General features: G+C 39.1%; 1 protein-coding gene across 3 annotated transcripts in view; it reads right to left on the reverse strand.

Annotated features, from left to right (window-relative positions):
• Positions 1–22,931, reverse strand: part of LOC126275217 (discoidin domain-containing receptor 2-like) — an 842,049-nt gene that overhangs the window by 67,664 nt on the left and 751,454 nt on the right. Inside the window, exons 10-12 of one of the 3 annotated variants that reach the window (XM_049977178.1) lie at positions 21,563–21,743; positions 14,069–14,211; positions 3,563–3,760 (exon numbers count right to left, since the gene is read on the reverse strand). In XM_049977178.1, coding sequence (XP_049833135.1) covers positions 3,563–3,760; positions 14,069–14,211; positions 21,563–21,743 — 522 coding nt within the window. The remainder of the gene's footprint in view (positions 1–3,562; positions 3,761–14,068; positions 14,212–21,562; positions 21,744–22,931) is intronic. The other 2 variants (XM_049977180.1, XM_049977179.1) reach the window with 2 other exon arrangements.

Raw genomic sequence — 22,931 nt, forward strand, 5'->3', positions numbered from 1 at the left:
TCTCTCTCTCTCTCTCTCTCTCTTTCTGTCTCTCTCTCTATCTATCTCTACACTGTTCGCAACCGTTAAGTGCTTGACAGGGGGTAACTCCCACTGTGTCACATATTAGGGTCTCTTCTAATTCCCTTTGTGCATGTAGTGTGGAACGAATTACTGTAATTCGTCAAATATAATCTTTGTGGTTCCTAAGGCTGCATTAGGTAGGAGGCTGTACTATATTTCTAGATTCCTCCTTAATATTGGTTGTTGAAACTAGGCTCTCATGGAACATTTAGCATATTTGTTCAAATGTCTGTAAGCTCAGTTTCACAAACTGTTACATCCAGGTATTTATATGAGGTGAATGATTCCAGTTGAGACTCTCCAATACTTTAGTCATAGGGTACTATGTTTTGTTTATTATTATTATTATTATTATTATTATTATTTTGTGAAGTGTACAATTTCATATTTCAGAACATCAAAGCAAGTACTTATGTTTGCATGCTTTGAATTATGATCAAGATCTAACTGGATATTTGTGCATTGTTTTCAAGTAGTTCTTCATTGTAGATAATAACATCACTTGTAAAATTCTGAAATTATTATTGATATCATTTGTCAGACAAGTAGTATACAATAAGAACAACAATGGTCCCAACACACATCCCTGGGGAACACCTGAGGTTAGTTCTAGGAGGCATGTTTTTTAAGTAAGTACCATTTTGAAATTAAAAATAGGCGTGCTAAGATATCTCAATAATTTTATTTTTACATGAAAGCCTGTACCTTAATCTACTTTTCTACATAATTTCCATCAATATTGAGGCGCTTGTCATAATGTTGTACCAGTTTTTGAATACCCTCCTCATAGAAGTCTGCAGCGTGACTTGTTAACCACTGCATCACTACTGTTTTGACTTTGCCATCGTCTTGAAGATGCTGACTGCCCAGGTGTTTCTTCAAGTGCACAAACAGATGGTAGTCACTGGGCCCAAGATTGGGGCTGTACGGGTGATGATATAGAGTTTCCCATTGAAAAGATGTGATGAGATCTTTGGTCTGATTCACCACATGCAGACGGGCATTGTCTTGCAGCAAAGCGATGCACTTGCTCAACTTCCATGGACTGTTGCTTTGATTCTGGTTTGATGTAGGCCACCCATGTTTCATCACCCATAACAATTTGGCTTCAGAAATCATCAGCGTCATTGTAGTACCACTCAAGGAAAATCAATGCACTGTCTAAACATTTGGTTTTGTGTACATCTGTCAATATTTTCGGTACCCAATGTGCACACAATTTTTGGTAATTCAAGTGCTCAGTCACAGTATCATACAAAACACTATGAGAAAAATTTGGAAAGTCATCCCACAAGGAGGAAATTGTAAAGTGTCTGTTTTTTCTCACCTTATTGTCCACTTCCTGCAAGAAACTTTTATTAACGACCGAAGGATGCCCACTCCGTTGCTCATCACGCACATTTGTGTGGCCATCTTTAAATGCTCTCACCCACTTTCTTACCATTCCATCACTCATAAGTTTCTCTGTAAACTGTGCACAGATCTCACGATGAATATCGATTGCTTTTAGGCCTTTAGCACTAAGAAACCTTATAACAGCCTGCACTTCACAGTTGGCGAGACTCACGATTATCGGAGGCATCTTAAACACTCAGTACACAACATAAACAAGGAAGAATGAGACTGTAATGGCATCAGTGTGTAGATTAAGGTACAGGCTTTCAAGTAAAAATAAAATTATAGAGATATCTTAACACGTCTTTTTTTAATTTCAAAACGGTACTTACTTAAAAAAACATGCCTCATACATCTGTCAATAATTCTCCACCCAAGAAAGAGTGCTCTGTTTTTCCCTCTGAGAAACCCTCAGACCAGTGACAAATTTCATTTGATACACCATATAACCACACTGTAATTGATAATAGTCACTGGTAATCTACCAAGCCAAATAGTCTTTGAAATTCAAGAAATACTGCATCCACCTCATTACTTTGACCCACAGATTTCAGGATGTAATGAGAGAGGAGTGTGAATTGTATTTTATGTTATGTATAATTATGAAATCCATGATGCTTGACATGGAGGAGGTCATTCTGTTTGAGATACCTTTTTACATTTGAGCTCAGAGTATATTCTGTGATTGTAGAACAAATAGATGTAAATGGTTTGGACAGTATTTTTGTGAGTCACTTCTATACCCTTCTTCCTGCAATTTGTGTGGCAAGGTATATGTAGGTCAGTCAGGCAGAGCTATAACTACTACATTGACTAAACTTGGAAGGAATTGGAGACTGAAAAAGTTGAAACCTTTGCTGAGCTTGCTCTGAATGAGTCTCATTTTATGATATTAAATGTTACGTTGCCTGTAGAATAAATAGAAAATTAATGTTACTGGAAACTCTGGCTATCAATAAATACCATTCACAGAATCCTGACTTAACTCTTTAATTAACAGATTCAGTTCTACTATTCACCCTGGCTGAAGTAGAAGCAGCCAGTTGTATTTTTTCTCACTGTAGCACATACACTCAGTGTAAATAGCACAACTGTTCTTCATTTCTAATGTTCCATTAAATCCTTTTTTCCCTCTGCCCCTTTTTGTGCCTGTTCATCACATTCTCCAGTAATTTGTCCATGTAACATAGATGATGTCCATACACAGTGGTGTACTGTTTTTGCCATTATTTTCAAATTCTTTTAATCTTGAGTGCAGTGTAATATACGGTTTATTTGTTCATACCTTCTTTGTGTATATATGCTTATTGAGATGCTTATAACAATGTATCAGATTGTTTATAATGGAGAGACTTTAACCAGTATCTGTGTAACTAGTGTAGTTCATTTGTTTATGCCACTCAGTCACTGAGTTAGGCTTTTATACTCATATTTTTACAGCCTAAAACATTTAGTACATCACCATAGAATATTTCTTGTTTTGTACCCATATCATATTGAAGCACTGCACTTTTTGTTTATCAGATACACACATAGTCATAAAAATGATCACATATCTTTGGAAATAGCAATCTTTGCGTAGTTAGAAGCTCTCACTGATATTGTGTGGACTGGCTGTTCAGTCTTAAGTTAAGTCTCATGATGGCCTAGAAAGCTGAAAGCTCTTTCAAAACAAAAATACATTAAATATTATTGTGGAACATTAATATTGTGTATTTTAGTCTTTAATGTGCCTATATTTTCCAAGCACCAACAGAACATTCCATAAATGGTACTTAATCAACTAGCAACTTGGGGAAATTGTATGGTAATAATATGTAATATCTGTACAGTACTTAAAATGAAGGAATGGTATTTAACTGTGTTCGAGGATGGTTTCTTTGCATAAGAAATGACATTTTGTACGTGTAAAATAATGATGTAATATGTATGGGGATAGGAAAGACATATTTGAGACTATGCAGTATTTTGTTACTTACTTCATGTCATGCTATGAAAAGAGATTGTACATTAAATTTAAACCCTATTTAAATAACCAATCTAAAGTAAAAGTCAGCCACATTTCTGTAATTTAGACTATTACCAAAAAAGGAAGATAATATACCTCTCCATATTGCCCGACACCTAGTCTTTCAATTACACGTAGTTGATCAAGTGGAAATGATGGTAACCCTTGTTGCTCTTCCTCATCTTCAGCTTCAGTAGCAGTGGTACCATCATCACACACACTTAAAGAATCTCCACTATAATGCGATGTGATTGGTGGTGGAGGCAGTGGTGGCGGAGAAGTTGGAGGAGGGGGCTGAAAAACAACAGCTGATGGTTTACAATTACCTATTAATGAGTTCTGCATCAGCAGCTAGAATACTCTTTTCAAACAACAAATGATTCCAGTTCAGAAAAATTAAACAGTTATGATGATGAATTGTATCAACACAGTCATAATAAAAGATTACCACTTTATTACATTTTAAATATTGCAAGGAGAGAAGATGGCTGTTGTAGAATTGTAACAGAGCAAGATGGGAGCATCCTACTTGTTCTCATACCACTCCTGACATCAATATTATTATTTTCTTTGTTTGATTCTGTTTTGTCACTAGTATCTACACTAGTTCATCATCATTAATTGCATTTATGGGCCTTTAAGGCCTACAGCAGAATAAAAAAGGACACAAACCACTGTATAAAAAGAATACAACAAACTGCACATCATAAAAATTTGTAAAGCTACACATTACAAAAAGAAAAAAGAAAACACTAGTCAGTCACAATCTCAGTATAGGAGACATTTATCGCAGATCAATCCATCGCTGATGGTCCCCAGTCTCCTTTCATTAAAATAGCTTGTTAGTTTGTTAATTATTCAAATTAGCAAGTTCACTTTCTTGAGATTTTACTAGTAAGCTTTCAGAATCCTCTTTTTGTTAATATTACTCTCCCACAAAATAGTACTGCTGCTTTGGTAATTTCCTAATTACACAGCTATTAGTTAAATTTAAGTCACTTTTTATTGTGTCTTTGTCTCTCTTAATTTTCCTACTTTGTCATTATTTAACATGTAATAACTGTGTATTTTCCCATTTTGTGATTCCTGTCTTATGAGCATCTATAAATAGGCACAGTGGACAAAGCCTCAGTCAGTCAGAGCTTGGCACTGAACTCATGAATAATCTATGTGTCATTAAATCAGAGTTTACGAATCATAATGTGAACTTACTATATTATTCAGTAATTGAAATGGAGACTACTATGTTAATTTGTGCTTAAACATCATGTGTTTCTTAGTAAAATGTAATGTCATATGGCTTGCTTGGTTGGAAGACCCTGAGGAGCAGGTTCAGTCTTCTAATTGCAAAACTTTTTCCTATCCTTTAAGCACACTGGCGACTTTCCTTCAGGAATTGTGAGACTTGTGAGTTAAGTGTGTCTGCTAAATAATGTAAATGAGTAAAGAGTGTGTATGTATTGTAGAATCATGTTTGCATTGTATGATAAAAATGAGGAGGGTGAAACCTAATGGCACACTGCCTACTCCTCTCAAATATCACCAAGGGGCCCATCAAGCTTAATGTCCTAATCTGCTGGACATGTCACATGTCCTCACATTCCTTGAGGCACTGTGAAGAGGATTGGAATTTAATTCAGGACATTGGCACAAAGTCTAGTGATTGGGACTTTATGCCACCACCCCTCCTCCTTGTCACTGGGAAGACAAAGAGAAAGCTGCCAACAGCATGTAGCATACCTTTCCATCCATGTACTGGTGATGTCCGACATTTATGAACTTCGTTGATCTGATGGGGACTTCAACAAGGCAAGGCTGTTTGCATGTTTCTCAGTTATTCCACATTAGAGTGTTTGAAATGCAAAGCTATTAAGCATATCAGCATTTTGAGAATTAATACATTAATCTCCCACCAGTGACCTTTGGGAATGTTGTTAATGTCTTTACCTTACCAATCTGGCCAAATATTGAGACTCCTGCACCTTATACAAAACTGATCATCAGAAAGGTAATATTATGCGTCAATAAATATGAAGACATTGAATACTGTTTGCAACAGTGTTGTGTACATTCTTTACAAATGACAATTAGGCCCCTTTGTAGCAGGAGGTTAATTCAAGATAACAGGTTATGAGTCTACAGGAGGTGAAGTTCCAGGTCAGGTGAGTTATCAGACAAACAGCAATATTGTCAAGACGAGTGAGATCTTCAGTGAGATGTTTTGTTTAGGAGTCAAATGTTAAGGTATTAAGCACAATGAACTATAATTTTTGCTGTCTATAGAGAATAGTTATGTCTCGTATAGCATCAGCAACACCAAAATAACAAAAGTCAGCTACATCAGTGTAATGATGCAGTGGAGGACAGCATATGACATCAAAGTGCTGTGATACCAGAGCACAATTTTCATATCTACATCAACTGGTGAGGTTTCAGTTGCAGTATGTGTACATCAGGACAAGAAATCTATGTCAGAGGGTTCTGAGATTAGGTTTTTCAGTACAGCCACTACAATAACAATTTGTAAATATGCACAATATTATGAAAAAATGTTTGTATCCACCATGTAGCAGAGATGCTGTGTTGCAGATAGGCACAACAAAAAGACTGTCACAAATATAGCTTTCGGCCAGTAAAGCCTTCATCAAAGTTAGATGACAAGCACACACATACACAGTCACTCATGCAGATGCAATTCTCACACACAAGGCTGCAGTCTCAGGCTATATTTGTGACAGTCTTTTTGCTGTGCCTATCTGTGACTCAGTATCTCTGCTATATGGTGAACATCAACTTTTCTTTTCACATTCCATCCTGAATTGTCCACTGTTTATAAATAAGCCCAATGTGTGAGCAGAGTGATTTGTTAATCTGTACATTACAACCCATAATTAAACTCTGACATCTCCGGAAAGTGAAGGAACCTATTTACCATAGGAAACTTGTTCTTTCTGGTACAGATCATCCCATTCAAGGGACAGTCATCTTTGAGAACAGAAATGTCATATCGCAACTCCACTGGACCACTGTCATTCAGTCTAGAAATTCTCATTTCATTCTTTAACACATCACATTCTGTCAATCCCATCATGTAGGAGAGACTTTAGGTAGGTGGAACAAGTCAAGTTATATATTAAGATGCTCAAGCAAGCATTACTAGCGACTTCTATGAAGTGTACTGGTAGCAAACCATGACTAGTACTTATATACTCAAATTGGCAGTTGTGGTAATTACTGCAGATAACTGAAAGTATATAAGTTTGGAGAGATGTCAACTCTAGCTAAGTTGAACTGTGATAAATCTGAATATTCGTCTAGTCCCTACAAAAATCACTGATAAATTAAAGAACCACAAACACACTGTAATTTGATATCAGCAGCCTAACACTCAGTAATTAAAATTATTTCATTGATTGTTCCCATACGTGTTTTGTAATTCAACTCTTCCCTACACTGCTTTGTTTACTCAACAATGCACAATATATTGCAGTGCATAAATCAAGTTTGAAAAATTACTTCAAGGAAATACAAATATTTGACCCTTTTAGAGAAGAAGCAGATTACTGAGGCTGTGAAATGTGTGGTGAAACGAAAGGGGAGTAACAAAAACTTTTGAGATTCCATCATCCATGCTATCCAGAATCCTGAAGAACAAAGAGTAGTTTGGTGAAAACATACAATATGAAGGGATGAGATGGCAATGAGCTCCCATGTCTTCCTGATCACACATTGACCTTTAAAGACTTTTAAAGAATAAAAATGTCTTTGTGGAAAACTGAGGAAAGAAATAATAATGCTGTTGCATACAGTTAACATGGACGGGTCTCAGAAATGAAACTCTTGCTTAATAGCACAAGTTGCTAACCCTAAATTTTTCAATTGTATGAGACGAGTTCCTGAGTCTTACAGCTCCAACTTCAAGTATACAATATCATTTCCTGTATTGTACTGCTACAATAAAAAAGACATGGATGACAGTGGAATTATATAAAGATTGACATAAGGGGGAAAAAGAAAGGAAAAAAAAGAAAAAAAAAACAAACAGACGCAAAAATTCTTGCTTCTCCTGGACAGTTGGAAATTCGCAAGGAGCCACCACCTCCAGATAATGTTAAACTTCATTTTTTCCCCTGTGAAATTGTAATTTAAAAATTACAGTTGCTTGATGAAAGAATGATTCAGAAATTTGAAACTTTTTACACAAAGAAGTTATGAAGACAGTGCCAGGTAGCATCAAAGATGGTCAGATGCCCAACATAATAGTTTTGGTAGTATTGACATCTCTCTCTCTCTCTCTCTCTCTCTCTCTCTCTCTCTCTCTCTGTGTGTGTGTGTGTGTGTGTGTGTGTGTGTGTGTGTGTGTGTGTGTGTGTGTAGTTTATGGGCACTTAATTGTGAGGTTATCAGCACCCTTACGTTCATTAAAACAAACCAATGTGGAGAAAATCTCTAATATTGTTGCACACAGTGAGGAGCAAATCTGGAAAGTGACACTCATACACTTGCTCTCACCTAACTTGAATTGACCACAAGATCATATTAACTCACATGTTAAGTGAATAGAGAAAGAAAGAAAGATGAAAATACTAGTAAAATGACAAAAAAGACACATGGAAATTTGATCGGCTGACCATTTACAAAAGACATGGATGAGCCAGTCACAGTGTTAACACATTAAAATCATTTCCCTAAAATGTAGGAAAAATGTTGTACAATTCTTAAAATTTAAACTCAATCACATTCATTTGAACATTACTAAAATAGAGGGCAGATGCATCAGTAAATCCGCTGCAGCTCACTGGTTGGAAAATAAAACACAGTCCAATAACGTGTGGCGCATAGTGATCTGTATGCCACAAGCACCACATATTGGAGGGTCCTTTCACCAGAGAAAGAAGTATGCATCACAGGCCTGTGGCCTATGCGAAGATGAGGACCTTGCCCCATTGACATGGCTGTGGGCTTTACTAGATGAAGCTTATCATCTGTCCTTTGAAGCACTCATCCTTGCACTGATGCAAGACTCTGGATTTCAACAGTGTGGCTATAGCATGCAGGAGGATGATACACTGAAATAAATTGGGTTAAAATGTTGTAGAGAGTGAAGGGCACTGAGAGAATCAGAACAGACAAGAAATTTAACACTAGTATATCTCATCTGTTTTAGTGCCTGCAAGATTGCATATAATTCTGTGTTGAAGATGGTAAAGTCTTGTCAGACCTTGAGCCCATCATCTGGAAAAACAACAGAGTAACCAACAGAGTCCCCCTTTTTAGACACATCTGTAAAGACAGCTACACAGTCGTGAGGCTCTTGTGAAATGTTAAATAATATCTCATTAAAAACAAAAGCAGGAGTGCAATCTCTCCTGAACTGCCAAATCTAAAATTGCACTGGGCCGACCACAATGACAATTTGGGATTGGACATGCTCCTCACTGAGTGGATCCAGCATATGCTGCATTCAGATCCAAAATGGCATGTTCCTCATGGACCACTGGACAAAAGGTATTCCAAAGGCAGATGAGCAAGACTATGGCATGTGGGTGAAGTCAGAAATACAAGGAACTTACATGGTTGACATACCATGGGGCACTCTAAAACAGCTCTGTTTCCCATGAATGATTGGAGAAAAGGCATTTCAGAGGCAGATGAGCAACACTATGGTGAAGTCAGAGCTGTGAGGAACTGACATGCCTGATGCACCACAAGGAGTTGTTACTGGATGGTGAGTAGTGGTTCCCCAGCTTCAGTGCAGAGACTGGGTAGGTATGGGGCTGGTCTTGTAAGCACCTGTGGCCAGCCTAATATCCTCAAGGTGGAAAGCATCAAAAATCTTCAGGTAAGAAGGCCTCATTGACCCATACACTGAGCACCCAAAGTCTAGCAGTGAATGCACAAAAGCCCTAAAAAATGGAGCAGATGCACCCTGTCTTCTCATCAAGACTTGTGGATAAGGCACTTTATGATATTCTGTGCTTTGTGGGCTCTGGCTTTTGGGTCACTCAGTTGTGGTAGCCATGATAATTTGGAGTCAGAAATGAGGCCCAGAAACGTCACTGAATCTTTAAAATGTAGAATAGTGTCCCACAGATGACAGTCAGGTAAATTAAAAATATGAAGAAAACAAATGGAAAACACACACACACACACACACACACACATATGCACACTTATTTGCAGAAAACTGAAAATTAATCTTTGCAGCCCACTCCTCTCCTCTAACTTCCATACTGTAAGTTGCAGCTGATGGGTCACTTTTGCAATGCTGCAGAAAGAACCGAAAACAGCCAGCAAAATCAACCCCAAATAATGAGCACTGTACAGGAATCTGTGCTAACAGTTAAAACACATCCCTGAGTAACATCATTCTCCATTTCAAAATGATCTGACAGCAAACCTAAAAGAGGGCTTAGACAGGAAGGACCATATGAAAATGAAGAGCTGGCCACAAAAGCACCATTGATAGAGTTGCACAAGTCGAAGTAGTATTGTATGCCTTACTGAACTCTAAGAATGTACCAAGACAGTGATGTTTATGTCTGGAAGCCTGCTGAGTAGCTGCCTCTATTAAGCTCAGATTGTTGACAGATGATCGAAATCTCTGGAATCCACATTAACAGTGGCTACGGAGTTTTCTGGTGTCTAACAACCAGACCAGGCGACAGTTAACCATGCACTCCAGGGTCTTTCCCATATAGCTCATTAAGGCAATGCTCCAGTAAGTGCTGGGCCGTGTACAGTCCTCTTCTGGTTTGAGGAGAGGTATTAGAATTGCCTCTCTCCACAAGCTGGGGAAGTAGGCTGTCTGACGTATCAGACTGAAGCATTCAAGGAGGATTTCTGTTGTTGGCACTGGCAAATGTGTATGTGTACCTGATTTGGTCATAAAGGGTGCAGTATCATGAGTGCCAAACAATGCTGATTCCAGTTCCCACATGGAGAAAGGGCAGTTGTAGGACTCAGAACTTGTGGATCTGTAGTCTGACTTGCCCCTCTCTGCAGTCACACAATAGCAACAAAATGCTATCATTGCAAAATGCACTGCCATTGGCTGGGTGATGTCTCTGGGTTTTGTTTGGAGACATCCCTGTTTCAGCACTGCTGCTATTCGTAAAAGGCTGTATTTATTGGAAATCCTCCAGAAGGCTTCCCACACTTTTGTACAACAAATGGAATCACTGATAGGGTCCAGGAACGCCTGCCATGACCTTTTCTTTCTCTCGAGCCTTGGCTCTCATGTCGTGAAACCCATTTACGTTCCACTGTATGTTGGAAGCCATCTATCATGGAGAAAGCACTTTCGTCCTGACTTTCTGCCATGCAATGGATGGAGGCTCAGTCTTGGGGCAAGATAATTGCCACAGTCCGACATCAGAGGCCATTGTCTCTAAAGAAGAATTGAGAGAAGTATCAGATAGGATGACATCAACATCATCAGTCTGTTTACTCCCCAATTCTATCTGTGGTGTAGACATTTGGCCTTTGATTTTTTGGCCCTGGGTTGGATTCGGAGACATAACAATGGCTGTGGTTTTGACAGCTCTGGGTGGAGCACCAGAGCGAACCGTTGGAGAGGCTGGGAGTTCCACAATGTCAGTAACGGCAGATTTTTCTGAAGTTCTGGGGGAAGGACAGGCTTTGAACTGACCGCAGCAGCACAAGTGCATGGACAAATGCAGGTACTAGAGCTGACACCAGCAACCTCTGTTTGTGTAGCATCAGCTTTTAGCACTGGCTGTTTAACAGCCAAAGCAAAGGATGTAGGAAACATTGGGGGCAGTGTGGCTTTATACATCCTTCTGGCCTCATTATATGGCATGTGCTTCATATTAAGAACTTATATCTTCCATTCTTATAGATACATGCTGCAACCCTGACTCCAGACAGGATGAGCTCCAGAGCAATTCACACACTTCAGTGGAGGTGAACAATGGGCACCTTTGTGTGCCATGTAGAGGAAGTTCTGTGTTATTAAATGTCAGGATGAAGCCATCAGAATACACAAGTTTGCCATCCACCCTGTTCATTATATTTTGCTTATTGACTATACCTTCTGGAGCCCACTCATCTTTCAGTTCCTCCTTGGGTATGTCCACCAGATCCCTGCATGTTACTACACCTCTGGTGTAATTCAAAGTGGTGTGCAGCTCAGTTTCAATGGGGTATTATCCAAGGAATTGAACTTTTTTGTAGGTTCTTAACTTCTTAGGAGCTATATGTTTCCACCGACAGTATCCCATTACACAATTGCTTAACTGATTTTAAAATGCCAGCAGTTCCTTCTAACCTTTTTCAAATGCAGAAAGGAAAAACTTTCTTGAAGCTGGACCATATCCTTTTTGCAATTAAAAACACAATCCGATTGCCAGCATGTGTTCTGATACTAGACACAAAACTTTTAGCCTTTACTTCTCGTGAGGAGGACTGGCTACCCAATCCCTCTTATTTGATTGGATGTTAGCACCTTTTTACCAGTCCACCCTTTCGACTGGGAGGAGAAGGAGATAATTTCAAAGGTTCCATATCAGTTCCACACATCCTCACATGTCTAGGTAAGTGTTTGCAACTGAGGTGCAGCAAGATCCGCAGAAATTGCCTGCTAGTAACTGTTCCATGTCAACAGCCATGCATCTTACGAGCCTGGAGCGCATCTTGAGATTGAGGATTTTTTTATAGAGTTTTTTGTTGTTGTCATGATCCGGGCAGTCAAGCCAAGATCCTCATTCCCTGTGACACGCAATGTTCCACTGCTGCGGCGTTCAGTTGTTGCTGAAGCATGTCCAGAGCGTACATTGACAGGGGACTGGCAGTGTTCACTGCGGGATGAACTGCACAATAACTCTGGGTTCTTTGGTGTGGGGCAGCAGTGGGGTGAGTGGACTGCTGGTAGCCTGTTGGGTTGTGAACCATTGAGGACTGAGGCGGGGACAAAGCCTCTCCGTCATTTCTAGATCCCCCGTTCAATACACAACACACACAATCCTAAGTATATTAGCAATCTTGTCTGCAAGTCACGACATTGAGAGATTTCTATGTGCCAAGCAGACAGTCAAAGGAGATTCTAAAAGTCGGTCAAGGCGGTGGGGGGTGGGGGGAATGGAATATCACTTAACAAAAGGAGAGCTGGGGTCCTCCACAGACAAATTGGTAAAATTTGGCCTTGCTTAAAGCAGTTTTTGGTAACCGTTTTCGAGCTCAGGGTAAAAAATGTTTATTGATAAATAATAAGATGCCCATTTTAAGTTAAATGATATTTATTAGTTTGGATAGTAACCTATTTGCTGCTCTTATTCTTCTGTTAAAATGTGTTTGAAATACATTGCAACCCATAATGCTGCATAATTATTTAAAAAATGATTGTAACTGTTGGAGTAATATAGTCACTGATTTTTGAAGTCATTTTATCCACTGTAATGTGATACTCCATTGGGAGGGGGCCATAGCCCCCATAGCCCATCCCCCCTTGCCACCGCCCCTGCAGACAGTACTGTTTCCTGTGCCTGCTAGATGTTGCTGTGTTTAGGCCAGCAAAACTGGCATGTCATAAACTTCTCCTGGTGTTGAACAATACTGGGTGTGGTAGTCGAACATCTGTAACTTCTAAAGATACTTTCCCTTCTCCTTTAAAGAGGTTGATTAAAACACTCTCGCTAAATGTGAAGCTAAATTGAGGAGAAGAAGAAGTAGCAGCTAAGTGTGCCTGTTGGGCAGAGTACTACTGTTGTTGATTTGAGAAAAGAGTTTGAGGCAGTAAAGCGAAACCAGAAGCTTGTACATTCACAGAAACCTGTAGTCTTGTCTGATACTGGTGAGTCATCTGAACTTGGAGAAAAAATCTTATATGACATGAGAACAGAAGTAAGGGGTGACTTTGTGGCTGCTAGTTACAGTGGAAAAGAGTATCCAGGAATTATCCAGAAACGAGGTAAGGGATGACTTTGTGGCTGCTAGTTGCAGTGGAAAAAGAGTATCCAGGAATGATCCAGAAACTCCCTGCTGGTGACAAGAAAGGCCCTACAGTTAGTTAACTGTATGGTAGTCGGGGACAATCTGGAATGGCCTAATGAAGACAATTTTTTAGACTATGGATAGAAGGCTACAGTCACAAAAATACAATAACCTCATTCTGAAAAGTTGTCATTGACTTTTTTTATAAAGTTAAATCTTGGAGTTCTTTGCTTTTGATTTTTGTGTTTTGTCCCATAAAATAATTATTTGGGATACTGGTACATAATATTAGTTTTCAGTATATCGAGTAATACCTGTGCTTATGTGACATTATTCCAAAAGAGAGCAGTCACCTACTCCCAAAATGCATTAAACATAGGTTATTTCTAAAAGTACCAGCTCATTCTTACATCTAATTGAATATTATCAAATTTTATCCACATGTAAATGGCCAGTATACAACTGCAATGTAAAGGAAGCCCAAAAAATAAACTAGTCTCACCACAGTTGACAGCGTGCGTTTTGCAGTACGGTTGATTTATAGCTTAGTTGTATGACCTAAATATCAGCTAACATCATAAAACAACAGTTACCACATATAAGGAAATTAATATTTTCCTCAATAGCTTACTACAAATTTGTAAAACATACCTTACATATTTCAGTAGCAGCATAATATTGCTGTGGTGGTGGAGGAACAGGAGGAGCTTCTGGAAACACTATTCGGTGACTAGGCGGTGGTGTGCGGGTCACATGTGGTACTGCATAATCTCGTGACACTACATCAGGAACACCTATAAATTGGACTATGTGAAGCAAGTTGATCAAGAGAATATCATCATTCCACACTGTCATATACTTTACAATGTTGATACTGAGAGGCATGTCAAATTATTATAATGATGCTTACAAACCTACCTGAGAGTACAAAATAACAAAATGTATATTGCTTGGATTATGTCATAGATGCACTCTGTAGAACAGTCAATAATGGGAAATCTCCATATGTATATAAACAGTGCCGTAGCCATGTTTTTGAACAACTTTTAGGTCTGAAAAATGAGTTGTTTTGAGAGTATTATTTTATCTCTAATGCTCCATTCTGGCAGAGAATGAATATGTATTCTTTGTTTTTTGCATTTCTAGTGATGTAGTTCTCTTTCCTTATCTTTTCTATTAAGCGGTATTGGCTCTTCAGAGAACAAAGAATGCCTTCTTCTTATTCAGATTTCTATTTTATACATGACAATATTAATAGACGAAGGATTTCATTACTATATATTACCCTTCCCTTAATGTCACAAAATATTACTTCCCTAACTATATGGCAAAGTAATCAACAGTCTCAATACCATCAGAAGTAGAACTGGACGATGACTGTAAAGAGAAGAGAGGGGCTAAATATTACAAAAGACAATTTTTGGGAGATGAATCCAATATTTTAGGAGATCACTGTACGTGGAAGACAAAGGATAGAGAAACATTGTAAGTTGTTACTTTCATTTTCAGTATGTATTCCTCGAAACTGGCTCCCCAACTAATTCCACAAGAAATAAATAAATATAGTAGCCTCCGGTTATGAATTGCGTTTATCCGAACAATTTTTTCCGATTTTCGCGGCTCACATTGACACTACCTGACCCCACAGCTGCCTTCAGCTGGGTTAACATTAACCCTTTGAAGGCAACATTGGACCAGAGAAAACCCAAGATTCTGTATCTCGCAGCTCATACATATGTCAACGAATATCCATGTTTCTAGTCCTAAACGATAGGTGGCAGCAGCACGTGTTTTGCTATTGTCTGCAACTCGCGGCAAATTAGTGTGATTCCAACTTTCATTTGGTTATCAGTTACGGAAGTGATTTAATTTTTGTTAAGTAGTTTTTATCATCACTTCGTTTGTCTAGATTAAGATTTAAAACTGAGAGATCTCAATTTCTCCATATAAGTACGAAATAAATATTGTATTTCACATGGGGTAACGTTGGCCCAGGTTTTTAGGTTACTTTGGCCCAAAAGATGTTAGTCTTACAGGTTGTTTATTTCGTTATATACCAGTAGTTATTTTAAAGATTCATTACTCTTTTGAACAGAATTCTTCCCCGTGCGGCTGAAAAATCTTTTTCTTCTTATTTGACAGACAATGCCACGAATACACAAGAAGAAACTTGGTTGCAGATCATACGCAAATTACTCACTGGAGAAGTTGGAAAAATGTTTAGAAGTAATTCGTGCACATCAAATGACGCAACGTGAAGCAGAACAAAGATTTGGGATACTCAGATCGACCATATAAAACAAGCTTGCTGGCAAGCAATAAAAAATGTAGGTCGATCTCGACTGTTTACAGATGAGGAAGAACTTTCCTTTCAACCACATAAAGTTGTGCGATTCTGGATTTCCAGTTGATGAACTGGACTTTCGTATGGCTGTCAAAAGTTATTTCGATAAAAAGGGTGACAATATTCCTGTGATCAAGAATAGTTTGCTGGTTATCAGTGGACAAAATACTTTTTGAAACGCCACAATGAACTCTCTGTTAGAACAAGCTCAAACATCAAAAAGCTCAGAGCTCAAATCAGTGAAGCAGACTTGTACAGTTACATGGATAACTTAAGTGAAGCTGTGGAAGATGTTCCACCGTCCAGAATCTGGAATTATGACGAAACGAACCTCTGTGATGACCCAGGAAGTAAGAAGGTAATTTGCAAACGAGGTGCAAAATATGTAGAAAACATTTGTAACTTTAGTAAGAGCTCAGCTTCCCTAATGTTTTGTGTCAATGCTGAGGGCAGGTACATGCCCACCTTATGCAGTGTATAAAGCTGAGCACATTTGGGTCACATGGACAGAAAACAGACCTTAGCACACTCGATATAACAGAACCAAAAGTGGCTGGTTTGATGGAGTGACATTTGAAGAATGGTTTTTATCTCTCTTTCTCCCTGCAGTGAATCATGAAGAACAATCAATTGTACTCATTGGTGATAATCTATTGTCCCATATTAACCAACAGTTGCTTCAGGTGTGTGAGGAAAATGCCATTAGGTTTGTGTGTTTACCACCTAACATCATTCATCTCACACAACCATGGGATGTTGCTGTTTTTGCACTGATGAAGAAACTATGGATGGGGATCTTGGGAAGTGGAAAGAGTCCAAGCCCAGCTCCAAGTTTACTACAGTGGCTAAAGGCATGTTTCCTGTGTGACCTAATGGGTGGCTTTAAACTGAACATAACCAAAAATCTTATATCTGACTTTGAAAAGTGTGGAATTTTTTCCATTAAATAGGGAAAAGCTTACAGAATGCTTGCCGATGAATAAGAATCAAGTTGACATGGTAGGAGAGGCATCCCTAGAACAGTTAAAGAGAAAAAGAAGTGAATATTTAACTTCCTCAATTGGTGCTAAGAAAAGAAGAAAGAAGCTAGATGTGCCTACTGGGAAAAGCATATCGGTTAACGATCTGAAACTGTTTGCTGCCGAGATACCTGCCTCTTCTCCATTTTCCCAGAAAAATAAGGAAAGACAGAAGAGAATCAGACTGTCACGTTGCTCAGGTGATGATGATCCTGGAAGAATCAAGTGAAAAAAGTGAAACATTTTCAAATGATCCAAGTGGCTCTGAGCAGTATTGGACTTAACTTCCAAGGTCATCAGTCCCCTAGAACTTAGAACTACTTAAACCTAACTAACCTAAGGACATCACACACATCCATGCCCGAGGCAGGATTCGAACCTGCAACCGTAGTGGTCACGCGGTTCTAGACTGTAGTGCCTAAAACCACATGGCCAACCCGGCCGGCTGAAACATTTTCAGTGCCTGAGGAGTGTTCATCAAACTGTAATGAGAATCATGTTGAAAATGACTTTGTAACTGCCCTTTTCAATGGGGAGAAGATCCAGGACAAATAAGACAGAGTAATGATATGGGCTGTGTTGTTGAATGCATGGAGAAGAGACTTAAGTGTTGGAGGGGCCTGAATGACCAGATTCGATGTTATATTCTTGGAAAGATGTGTTATTCAAAATAAAAGAACCCAAAAAGGTATCTAAAAGGAACCAATTTTCAGTGCCTGGATTGGACAACTTTATTTAATCAATTTCAGCAATATTTAAACTGTCTTGAGGTTTTTCAATAAATAATAAAATAAAAATAAACTAATCGGTATTTCCTTTTTCATTATTTCTCTTTAAATGTTAGTTATCTAACTCAATTTTGGTATTTTAATGACTTATTGAAGTTTACTAACATTCTATAATCCTTTTTGGTTGGTTGAATACTGGCTCATTGCATTTTTTACGTTTTTGTAGACAGATTTGAACATTCAGGACAACGTTACCCCAAGTAAAGGTAACATTGGCACAGTTTTTTTTTAATATTACGGTCATAAACAGTTTCTAAAATTCGCTAACACTAGACTGATTTTGTCACATATGGAATATAGATGCTTTAAAAAAATACTGCATTGAACTTTACCAGTATTCTGTCAGCTACCAAGAGCTTAACATGTCAAATATTGTGGAAAAGTTGGCCAATGTTACCCCTGCTGACGGTACGCTTTTGGCTAGCTAGACTGACACTTGACAAGTTTCAACTTGTCTGCGCCTGGAGCCATGCATCTGCTGGTGTTTTTCGGCAGTCTACTGTTGATAAGTGCACTGGCGCGTGTCAAAAGTCTCCGACTGTCGTCAATTCGTGCTTGTGTTGCTTGAAGTTTTAGCGTGTTTCTTGTTCGTACTGCGTGGTTCCGTGCCATTTCCATCTATTACTCCTTGGAAATACAGCTTGTACAGTGTTACTCTATGCAGCGCGACGTAGCCCTGTTGAAACCGACAATGAGAGTGCGGCGCCATGGGCCAAACACTTTCCGCTTGTTGTCGGTACATCTGATGAAGCCGAGCGTTTAAGAATTTAACAGTGAAGGTACAACGTACTGTTGTGTTGCTGCAAGACTTGGACAGGACAGGGGAGAGGGGATAGATGTAACGAATGTTTTCATTCGATGGCGCCACAGTCTGGTTTCAAAAATCAAAAGCTTTGTCTAGTGCGTCTCGTGTGTTGTCAAGTAGTGCACCTGGTGTTTTCGAATTAACGTTTCGTGCTCGCGCTATACGCTTTAAAATGTCCTGAGATAAAAGTGGCCGAAAACCAAAACACAATCAGTCGAGTGTCAGTAAAAACTGCTGAACGTGACTAAACGAAAAAAGAATGTGCTCTTGTTGGAACAAAAGCTTTGCACTTTGCAGAGAACTGATGCTGGTGAGCCACCCGCGAAAGTTGCTGCGGATCTGAAAGTCGGTAGGAGTACGATTACTATGTCAACCGATGGATCAAGGTGTTCTTGAGGCGATGAAAAAACATTATAGACGCAAGCTGCTGGAATACTTAATCAGTGCGATTGATCCTGAAAAATATTTTGTGCAAGCTCTTAAAAAATCGATTTTTAAGTGTCATCCGTTGGATTGCTGAAGCCTGGAATCTAATTCCTCCAATTTCTATCGCTATATCTTGGAAGAAACTCTCAGATATTAACGCAAGTCATCAGTGGTGGGAAGAAGGAGGCAACACCGAAACTCAAGCTGAAGTGTCAGGTACAAATGAAAATAACGTAATTTTGGTGAATTTACTGGAGAAGCTACCGGGTTGTGAAGTTCGAAGACGTTGAAGAGTGGATGGAAAACGACTTTTTTAATTTGACAGAGGAAGAAATAGCCCAAATTGCGACCAATCAGAAAGCGTCAGAAGAATATGTCTCTGATGATACAGAGAAAACGATTCCTCACACCCTCGGTTACGAACAGATCCAAGCTGCCCTGGAGTACATCAGCCAACACGAGGCGGCTACTTATCCCGAAATCATTTGTTTCCTACGTTGGAAATATATTGCCACAACAAAAGTTTCTCAAGCCAAAAAACATTACAGACTTCTTTACCAAAAAATAAATTCTAATGAAGCCTCTTAGAACTTCAACTTCCATAAGTTAAACAGTTTTTTTCCTTCCTTACTTTAAAGTTCCTCCAGACAAACTTTTCGTTCTGAGTAATCTCTAGATTTGTTTCATAATTTTGTACAGTAGTTTATTTTTTATTCAAAAGGGTAGGTAATAAAATTACAACTCCTGTTTTTTCCTGATGCCAAGTAAGAATGATTTTTTCTGTAAGAACACAAAATAAACGGGCTTTGTTATTCAACATTTAAAAGCTTTGAGTTCTCAATCTTACTTTGGCGCCTTTTTAACACGTAAACAGATTTTTTTCAGTCAAAAACATGCAGGCTTATTCACAACCACATTAATAACGTTCTACGTACCCTAGGCGCGTTTTACGATTATATTTCGCGGTACTGACGCAATTCGGGATGTTTCACGCTTGAAAACAAGGGAACTTCGGTTTATTTGAACCTGCGGCCGTCCCGATCATTTCGGATGAACGGGAGTTCACTGTAATAACAATAAGAAATTCCTTAAATAATAAAGATACAAAGCAAATAAAAATGAGCAGAAACTTCAAAATGCCATCAAAGAAAGCAGTACAGAGATTTACTGATAACACAAAGGTAGCTACAATTGAGAAAAGGATGGGGTGGATGACCACAGAAGTATGTACATAAATTGATTCTCATGCTTGAGTCACTATTATAACAATGTAATTGGCACTTCTGATTCATCTACATCTACATCTACATCCGTACTCCGCAAGCCACCTGACGGTGTGTGGCGGACGGTACCCTGAGTACCTCTATCGGTTCTCCCTTCTATTCCAGTCTCGTATTGTACGTGGAAAGAAGGATTGTCGGTATGCTTCTGTGTGGGCTCTAATCTCTCTGATTTTATCCTCATGGTCTCTTCGCGAGATATACGTAGGAGGGAGCAATATACTGCTCAATATACTACTCAGTTACTGCTTATCACTCGATTCTTTCATTTCATGTGTACTGGCTACAGAAACAGAATAAATCTCCTGTCACTGACCAGGACAAATGCACAAACGAAAACGTTTCTTTATTGCGTCATGGGTATCAGAAGAAGTGAATAGTTGCTCAGTATTAGAAACATGATAATTGTGAAACACTTACACTTGTTTGTAGTCTTATGTTATTTGGCAAAATGCCAAATGATGTAAAAACTGCGTAGCTTTTCTACAAGGCAACTGTTTGTCATCTTCAGGTGCTGATGTGACTGTAGAGAGCTACTGCAGAGACCCATAGCTTCAAATCTGCCAGCACTCAGAGGAGGGGAGTTGATAACATAATTGTGAAAAAAACTTAATTTCCAGGGTACACTGCCAGAGATGGAACCAGCAGTGCATGATGAGGTAAGCCATCTTACAAGCTGCAGAGTCAGACACATGGATTTGGGCTGGTTGTTACTGACCAGCCTGACTGTTCTGGCTTTGAGGAACCACTTGTGTAGGCATATTAAGCAATACAGGATTTAGGTAGCATCTAACTTAAGCATGGCTCCACATCCTTGCCAGTACCTTCCAGAATCTCACTGACTCTCTTCCAGGAGGTCTCACAGCAGTCCATGCTGCAAACGGTGGCTATTTAAGCTATTGACACGTGGCCATATTAATGTGATTGGACAGTGTAACTTAATTTACAAAGGTATTTTTATCTGACAATAAAAGCATTCGGAGATCAGTTTTAATAGAAGTGACGGATGATTACTGTAACTAATTAGCAATTATTCATTAATAAAACCCTTCCAGAAGTGGATTTATTATCAGCATGAAAATGAAAATTTGCGTGAATTGTAACCTACAGTGAATTGTAATCTATAGAATTCAGATGTGGCTGCGGTAATTCTAAAAGGCACATTTTTTTTGTAACTCTGCACTAGCTCTAACAATGAAGTACAGACAAGTAGGAAAGAATCGAAATTCACAACTTTAACAACAAACTTTAATTTCTGGTTCAGAAATCGCACGAAAACAAATTTTTACATTTTAGGCCATGGCATAATAGACTTTGGTTATACACTTTTAACGTTGCAAAAATATTGCTCCACATATTTCTCATCTTAGAAGAAAGAAGCAATAGTTGTTACACATTGTCACTGTCAACAAGGGAGGCAACTGTATCGATAGTGGGGCAGTATTAGTCTGCTAGTTCACAGTACTGTTCCGTAACGACTGACCTGAGTACCGGCGTAGTGCTGCGCCAGTAGAGTACAGGTTCTTGGCTGGCCGCTCCCCATGGAAGGCTGGCAGGCTGGCGTCTTCTGCCTTGCTGAGAAGCAGCGGTGGTTCCGGATCATCCAGCGAGACCTGCCCGTACACGCGCCCGTTAGCGCTCACGTTCACCCGCATCTGCAGTTCCTAACGGGGGAGGGGTAGGAGGGAGGGAAGGGCAAGGTGCACAAACCAAAACAAAATCAGTGAGTGTTCTGGAGAGGCTGGGTGGCAGGGGGAGAAACGGTAGAAAAACACTGCCACCCAAGTGCGTGCAACCAAAACATAAAGTGAAGCAATTAAATCGAGGCAGCTACACATGCAATCGGAAAAAAATAACTATGAAGATCATTCAGGCTAGGAACTAAAATAAGTTAAAAATTTTTGCGTGCTAGGAATATGGAAGAATCATGTATATTAAGGAGAGCCCAATTAAATTAAAGTGTTCGAATCACTGTATATTAATAACTATTCTCATTATAATTGATCATTTATTTCAGTGACCGCCAAGGGCGCCCATACTGTTATTTTGGTGCATGGGTATTACATTTTAGTAGCAAAGGAGGTGAAATAAGTGGCAAATTTAAGAAAAAAACGTTCTTTTTCAACAATTTGTTGGCGGATTTCAACTTTGAGTAGCCACAGAAGCCAGACCATAATTAGGAGAAAAACTTTCTTCGTACAGGTTAAAGTTACAACCTTTTTCTATTTTCAGATGTTTTCTGACTAGTAGTTTTGTCGTCATGATGCCATCCCAAGAAACTGCGATTGAGCTTAGCGTTGTAGCTATTGAAACGTAGAAGACACGGATGTAAGGTTTGAATTTTTGTTGGTCACAATATATGTCAACACCAACGAATACTCCCTGTATTTGTCAGTAACGAGCTTGTAAATCTGCAGTCCATGTGAGGCTGCTTACACCATAGTTGTCATACAAGTGCACTGTTGTAATGCACAATATGCTTACTTACCAGCATGAATGGCGACTTTGCACAAGCATTCCAACACAGTATTGCCGTGTTCAGCAGTTGTTGCGAGTAGAGGGCAATAAAATGAGAAATTGTGAATGAACACTGGATCAAGAGCGCCCTTATGACAGTTTGCTGGGTGAGGATGCGGGAGAGGGGGGACGGGGGGCGACCAAACCAGGAGGTAAGAAGTACCTAGAGGTAACCCGAATGAATTATTGTTCGTGCCATCCAAATGGTGGCAATGATTTGCACCACACTAACTCTCATCAGTCCATCTGGAGTTTCCCAGCCATCATATTTCCAGCAAGAATTGGTCTCTTCTCCCTGCTACTTGGTTATTCTCCATCAGGACTGATTTCTTGTT

Source organism: Schistocerca gregaria, chromosome 1, assembly GCF_023897955.1.
Source record: "Schistocerca gregaria isolate iqSchGreg1 chromosome 1, iqSchGreg1.2, whole genome shotgun sequence".
Taxonomy (NCBI): Eukaryota; Metazoa; Arthropoda; class Insecta; order Orthoptera; family Acrididae; genus Schistocerca; species Schistocerca gregaria.